We start from the raw sequence: 8058 nt of genomic DNA on the forward strand, positions 1-8058 counted from the left end.
TTTTTCTGATCATCCAGGAAACTCAAGAGTAATCCTATTCCCTGAGAAAGTAAATCAAATTATGCTCCTGCCTGTCTAGCTATGTGAGTTTCCATTCTCTGCCCTTCAACTAGTGGGGTCCTAGAACAGAAATGAACCACTCCAGAAGCAACTACAGGTACACCAGCTTTTTGAGTATTAACTTGCAAACAAGTGCCTCGACATAGCATGTAGAAAGTTAAACATTTTGGCAGGGTGAGGGATAAACACAAATGAGTTTTTTTTTCCATTTATTTTTATTAGTTGGAGGCTAATTACTTTACAGTATTGTAGTGGTTTTTGTCATACATTGACATGAATCAGCCATGGATTTACATGTATTCCCCATCCCGATCCCCCCTCCCACCTCTCTCTCCACAGATTCCTCTGGGTCTTCCCAGTGCACCAGGCCTGAGCACTTGTCTCATGCATCCAGCCTGGGCTGGTGATCTGTTTCACCCTAGATAATGTACATGTTTTGATGCTGTTCTCACAAATGAGTTTTATATTGAAAGGAATCACATAGTGGTGGTGAGTTCTTAGAAAGGTAGATTTCTCTCATTTCCTCTTGCTCTTGCTTTCACTCTCTCTCTCTCTCTCTCTCTCTCTCTATATATATATATATATATAGACACACACACAGACACACACTCATGGCACACATATGTATGTATATGTTTATACACACAGATATGCATGTCTGTATAAATACAGTTAGTAATGTGCTGTGCTGTGCTTAGTCACTCAGTCACGTCTGACTCTTTGTGACCCCATGGACTGCAGCCTGTCAGGCTCCTCTGTCCTTGGAATTCTCCAGGTAAGAATACTGGAGTGGGTTGCCATGCGCTCCTTCAGGGAATCTTCTCTAGTAATAAGGACCTACAAATAGCGACTAAGTGGCTATGGCATGAACATACAGGTTGAACATCGAAACCTCTCACTGACACTCCTGCCTTGGGTTTCAGGCTGTCTTGCAATTCACCTGATGAAAAATTTCATACTTAATATAAACGTGATTTATCCTGAAGATGGGACCCACTGGTGCAGTAGAAATTTAAGAGACATATTTGTTCCTTTTTTGAGTTCTGATATCCACATAGGTGATTAAAGTAATTGTCTCTGTTATTTACACTTTTATTTGGGCAATATACCTTTACTGTATATTTTTAATACATTATATAATATATGCAAGGAAAGATTGAAGGCAGGAGGAGAAGGGGATGACAGAGGATGAGACGGTTGGATGCCATCACTGACGCGATGGACATGAGTTTGAGTAGGCTCCAGGAGTTGGTGATAGACAGGTGTGCTGAGTCCATAGGGTTGCAGGTTGGACATGATTGAGCAACTGAACTGAACTGACTTTTAATGTAGCTTAAGGCACTTTGTGTGGCGATAGGATCCATTGTATATGGGTTTTGCTAAGAGCAGAGAACCTCATTTCTTTTATATGGTGAGTCTTTTCTTGAAAAACAGTAACAATCTTGAAATCAACTATATTTTGGATTAAATTAAGAACATCTGCCTCACATTCCAATGTATACAATTCCAACTTTTCTTGACTTTCATGTAACATAGGTCCCTTTCTCTTATGTTGGTTCTGTATTTCTTGTCACAAGGAGTAGATTTTAAACAAAAATCAGATACTTGATGGAATTGTCTTCTCTTATGAGGGCATCACTGTGTTTTATGAGTATGAGGAATGGAAGATGGGGGAGGGATATCATCACTAACAAAGACTGTACTGGAAAATACTTAGATATTTAAGACAGAAATATGCATCAGTATATTAGATGCCAGCCTACACCCAGTGGATCACAGTTGTGAGAACACATATGAAGTTTATGTTCTCAGACCCTCATAAAGGTTAGTCTCTGGGAGACAGTGAAGGACAGGGAAGCCTGGTGTGCTGCAGTCCATGGGGTTGCAAAGAGTCGGACACGACTGAGTAATTGAACAACCACAAAGGTTAGTCTAGTCTATAATAAGACAAGCATGCAGCCAACAGTGTTATGAGGGCTGGTATTTTCTGGATCATTTGGGAGGTTATAGGGATTCTGTATGGAGTTTAGATTCTTAAACTGCACTGAGTATTTCCTACATAAGCAGGTGGTGTGTGTTAATGAAAATAGCAGAAGCAATCAATACCAGTGATGAAATTTTCCCTGAAGCTGTAGCTTTGAAACTGCAAAGTCTCTACAGCACAGGATAATTTACTTATTTTGTCTCCCTCCTTCTCTCTCTTACGGTCTCTGTCTCTCCATATTATCTATACCTATATGGCTTTTTAAAGCAGGACAACAGTTTCATATAATTTGCTATCTATTATTGAGCACTTACAAAGCATTCGGTACTTTGCTAACTACTTTACATTATTTATCTTACTTATCTATTGTGTATGAGTTGTACTAAGATCCTGAGGTAGGTAATTTTGTGCCCCATATGAGATTGCATTGATTTTCAACTTTGTGAGATCTGAAGCAGAGAACCCAGGTGACCTGACCCATAGAAAGAATCAAACAGAAAATTTGAATTGTTTTATGGTGCTAAGTAATATATATATATATATATATATATATATATATATATATTTGGATGCTAGTTCTAGAAGGTCTTGTAGGTCTTCATAGAACCATTCAACTTCAACTTGGATTACTGTGATACTGAATGGTTTGCCTTGGGAACAAACAGAGATCATTCTGTCGTTTTTGAGATTGCATCCAAGTGCTGCATTTTGGACTCTTCTGTTGACTAGGATGGCTACTTCATTTCTTCTAAGGGATTCTTGCCCATAGTAGTAGATATAAGGATCATCTGAGTTATATTCATCCACTCCAGCCCATTTTAGTTCACTGATTCCTAAAATGTTGATGTTCACTCTTGCTATCTCCTGTTTGACCACTTCAAATTTACATTGATTCATGGACCTAACATTCCAGGTTCCTACGCAATAGTGTTCTTTACAGCATTGTACTTTACTTCCATCACCAGTCACATTTATAACTGGGTGTTGCTTTTGCTTTGGCTCCATCTCTTCATTCTTTCTGGGTTTATTTCTCCATTGTTCTCCAGTAGCATATTGGGCACCTACCAACATTTTCATTATAGGGGACTGGAATGCAAAAGTAGAAAGTCAAGAGATAGCTGGAGTAAGAGGCAAATTTGGCCTTGGAGTACAAAATAAAGCAGGGCAAAGTCTAACAGAATTTTGAAAGAGAATGTAATGGTCATGGCAAACACCCTCTTCCAACAACACAAGAGAAGATTCTATACACGGACATCACCAGATGGTCAATACTGAAATCAGATTGATTATATTCTTTGCAGCCAAAGATTGAGAAGCTCTATACAGTCAGCAAAAATAAGACTGGGAGCTGACTGTGGCTCAGACCATGAACTCCTTATTGTCAAATTCAGACTTAAATTGAAGAAAGTAGGGAAAACCACTAAACCATTCAGGTATGACCTAAATCAAATCCCTTATGATTATACAGTGGAAATGATCAAATCAGGGATTAGATCTGATAGACAGAGTGCCTGAAGAACTATGGATGGATCTTCATGACATTATACAGGAGGCAGTGATCAAGACCATCCCCAAGAAAAAGAAATGCAGAAGGCAACATGGTTGCCTGAGGAGGCCTTACAACTGAGAAAAGAAGAGAAGCAAAAGGCAAAGTAGAAAGTGAAAGATATACCCATTTAAATGAAAAGTTCCAAAGAATAGCAAGTAGAGATAAGAAAGTCTTCCTCAGTGATCAATGCAAAGGAATAGAGGAAAACAATAGAATGGGAAAGACTAGAGATCTCTTCAAGAAAATTAGTGATAACAAGGGAAACTTTCATGCAAATATGGGCACAATAAATGGCAGAAATGGTATGGACCTAACATAAGCAGAAGATATTAAGAAGAGGTGGTAAGAACACACAGAAGAACTATACAAAAAAGATCTTCATGACCCAGATAACCACAATGGTGTGATCACTCACCTAGAGTCAGACACCCTGGAATGTGAAGTCAGGTGGGCCTTAGGAAGCATCACTATGAACAAAGCTAGTGGAGGTGACGGAATTCCAGCTGAGCTATTTCAAATCCTAAAAGATAATGCTGTGAAAGTTCTGCCCTCAATATGCCAGCAAATTTGGAAAACTCAGCAGTGGCCACAGGACTGGAAAAGGTCAGTTTTCATTCCAATCTCAAAGAAAGGCAATGCCAAAGAATGCTCAAACTACCACACAGTTGCAGTCATCTCACATGCTAGCAAACTGAAAGTCGTTCAGTTGTGTCTGACTCTTTGCAATCCCATGGACGATACAGTCCATGGAATTCTCCAAGCCAGAATACTGTAGTGGGTAGTCTTTCCCCTCTCCAGGAGCTCTTCCCAACCCAGGGATCGAACCCAGGTCTCCCACATTGCAGGCAGATTCTTTACCAGTTGAGCCAAAGGTAAGCCCAAGAATACTGGAGTGTGTAGCCTATCCCTTCTCCAGCAGATCTTCCCCACCTGGGAATCGAACCGGGGTCTCCTGCACTATAGGCAGATTCTTTACCAACGCTAGCTAAGTAATGCTCAAAATTCTTCAAGTCAGGCTTCTACAGTATGTGAACCGTGAACTTTCAGATGTTCAAGTTGGATTTAGAAAACGCAGAGGAACCAGAGATCAAATTGCCAACATCCATTGGATCATAGAAAAAGCAAGAAAGTTCCAGAAAAACTTCTGCTTTATTGACCATGCCAAAGCCTTTGACGTGCGGATCACAACAAACTGTGGAAAATACTTAAAGAGATGGGAACACCAGGCCATTTTACCTGCCTCCTGAGAAATCTGTGTGCAGGTCAAGAAGCAACAGTTAGAACTGGACATGGAACAACAGAGTAGATCCAAATAGGGAAAGGAGTATGCCAAAGCTATGTGTTGTCACCCTGATTATTTAACTTATATGCAGAATACATCATGTGAAATGCCAGGCTGGATGAAGCATAAGCTGAAATCAAGTTTTCAGGGAGAAATATCAATAACCTCAGATATGCAGATGACACCACCCTTATGGCAGAAAGTGAAGAAGAACTAAAGAGCCTCTTGATGAAAATGAAAGAGGAAAGTGAAAAAGTTGGCTTAAAACTCAACATTCAGAATACTAAGATCATGGCATCTGGTTCCATCACTTCATGGTAAATAGATGGGGAAACAGTGGAAACAGTGACACACTGTTTTTTGGCTCCAAAATCACTGCAGATGGTGATTGCAGCCATGAAACTAAAAGATGCTTGCTCCTTGGAAGAAAAGCTATGACCAACCTAGACAGCATATTAAAAAGCAGAGACATTATTTTGCCAGCAAAGGTCTGTCTAGTTAAGGCTATGGTTTTTCCAGCAGTCATGTATGGATGTGAGAGTTGGACTATAAAGAAAGCTGAGTGCTAAAGAATTGATGTTTTTCAACTGTGGAGTTGGAGAAGACTGTTGAGAGTCCCTTGGACTTCAAGAAGATCCAATCAGGCAATCCTAAAGGAAATTAGTCCTGAATATTCATTGGAAGGACTGATACTGAAGCTGAAACTCCAGTATTTTGTCCACCTGATGCGAAGAGCTGACCCATTGGAAAAGACCCTGATTCTGGGAAAGATTGAAGGCAGGAGGAAAAGGTGACAACAGAGGATGAGATGGTTGGATGCCATCACCAACACAAGGACATGAGTTTGAGTATGGTCCGGGAGTTGGTGATGGACAAGGAAGTCTGGCATGCTGCAGTCCATGGGTCACAAAGATTCAGACACAACTGAGCAACTGAACTGAACTAGCAATATTTATGATACAACAGTGGAAATTTAAAATTGATTTCTCCTATTTTTTTTTTTACATATATTTGTGTGTGTTTCTCTGTGTGTGAGAGTTGTGAGGCGAGCAGAAGTAACGCAGCTTAGATTAGGAGTAGGCCTTCCTACTTGGTAAGATTATAAGGCCACCTGTATACAACCAATTAGCTTTCACTTAACACTGACTGCTGTTTGCCAATTAGGACCAATCAGCTTTCACTTAATACTGACTGCTGTTTGCCAATTAGGAAATTAGGAACCGGGGCGGAAACCCCCAGGAAAGTCCCGCCCGCGTGAAAGTTTTGACCAATGAAATTGCTTTGCAAACTTGTAACCAATCCACTTAAACCAACTACCAACGGCGTGTGCTCACCCTATAAATTTGTGTAACAGCTTGGGCTCAGGGCTCTCTGACCTGCACCACTGTGTTGGATGTGGCAGAGGGCCCTGGCTCGAGTCAGTAATAAACTTCCCCTTTTTGCCAGTTGCATTGTCTTGGAGGCCTTCTCTCTTCCCGCTCGGGGATTCGGACATCGAGCATAACAAGAGTAAGAGAGATAAGAGAGGAAGAAGATAGTGTCATTCTATCCTTTTTTTCAAAGGTGACTTGTTATAAACAAAGTTGAGTATGACCCTAGAACTATGTAGCATATATGATGCAGTTTTTGTATAAAGAATGGGTTCTCAGTTCTTGATTAAATGTTGGGGGCTCTTGATATTCCCACAGAGAGAAAGAGATTGAAAGCCTGGAGAAATGACAAACGTGAGCCTGGTGACAACGTTCATCCTCACGGGCCTTCCGCACGCACCAGAGCTGGACACATTCCTCTTTGGAATCTTCCTGGTGATCTATGTCCTCACTGTGGTGGGGAACCTTCTCATCCTGCTGGTGATTATTGTGGATCCCCACCTGCACACCCCCATGTACTACTTCCTGAGCAACCTGTCCTTCATTGACTTGTGGTTCTCCACGGTCACTGTGCCCAAAATGCTGATGACCCTGGTGTCCCCAGAAGGCAGTCCTATCTCCTTTCCCAGCTGTGTGGCCCAGCTCTACTCCTTCCACTTCCTGGGCAGCACCGAGTGCTTCCTCTACACCGTCATGTCCTATGACCGCTTCCTGGCCATCAGTTACCCCCTCAGGTACGCCAGCATGATGAGTGGGAGGACGTGTGCCATCCTGGCCACAACCACGTGGCTCAGTGGTTCTCTGCACTCTGCTGTCCAGACCACACTGACGTTCCATTTGCCCTTCTGTGGACCCAACCAGATCCAGCATTACATCTGTGATGCCCCACCCATCCTCAAACTGGCCTGTGCAGACACGTCCACCGTGGAGATGGTGATCTTTGTCACCATTGGGGTGGTGGCCTCAGGCTGCTTTCTCCTGATAGTGCTGTCCTACGTATCCATTATCCATTCCATCCTGAAGATCCGAACCTCGGAGGGGCGATGGAGAGCCTTCCAGACCTGTGCCTCCCACTGCACTGTGGTCGTTTGCTTCTTTGGCCCTGGTGTTTTCATTTACCTGAGACCAGGCTCCAAGGAGGCTATGGACAGGATTGTGGCTGTTTTCTACACTGTGATGACGCCCCTTCTGAACCCTTTGGTCTACACCCTGAGGAACAAGGAAGTGAAGAAAGCTCTGTTGAAGTTTAAAGACAAAGTCATGTACTCACAAAGCAAATAAGCTATATTACATAGATACACATATTTTAAAAACTTAGTAATATAATTTAGTCATCAAGAAGAAATGTATTACATTTATAGTTCTCAGTATGAAATTTTGTCTAAACCAGCTACTCAGGAGTATTTGCTTGACTAATTTTTCTGAGGAATTTTAAAGCTATATTAGGTTTTTTAAACATGAGATTTCAGTTTATTGGGCTTCCTTAGTGGCTCAGATGGCAAAGAGCCTGCCTACAATGTAGGAGACCTGGGTTTGATCCCTATGTCGGGAAGAACCGCTGGAGAAGAGGATGACTACCCACTCCAGTATTCTTGCCTGGAGGATTCCAGGGACAGAGAAGTCTGTCAGGCTACAGTCTACGGGGTCAAAAAGAGTCAGACACGACAGACCAACTAACGCGTTAACACACTTTCACACTTTCAGTTTATTAATTTAGTGAAACCAAAGCATGTATCATATTACCTTAAACTGCATAGTTCCTTGCAATGTAATTTGGTTTGACCTTTCTATTGAATCTCATTTAAAAAATTTG

At 41.6% G+C, this 8058-nt stretch overlaps 1 protein-coding gene across 1 annotated transcript; it reads left to right on the forward strand.

Moving 5' to 3' along the window:
* Positions 1-6590: 6590 nt before the first annotated feature.
* LOC122431386 (olfactory receptor 10G9-like) lies at positions 6591-7526 on the forward strand. The gene has a single exon (XM_043452686.1). The coding sequence runs from the start codon at positions 6591-6593 to the stop codon at positions 7524-7526; it is 936 nt and encodes a 311-aa protein (XP_043308621.1).
* Positions 7527-8058: the final 532 nt, after the last annotated feature.

This window comes from Cervus canadensis, chromosome 29 (assembly GCF_019320065.1).
Source record: "Cervus canadensis isolate Bull #8, Minnesota chromosome 29, ASM1932006v1, whole genome shotgun sequence".
NCBI lineage: Eukaryota > Metazoa > Chordata > Mammalia > Artiodactyla > Cervidae > Cervus > Cervus canadensis.

Excerpts from the sequence above, each read along its gene's own strand:
- LOC122431386 (XM_043452686.1), top strand. The coding sequence starts at position 6,591 with ATGACAAACGTGAGCCTGGTGACAACGTTCATCCTCACGGGCCTTCCG.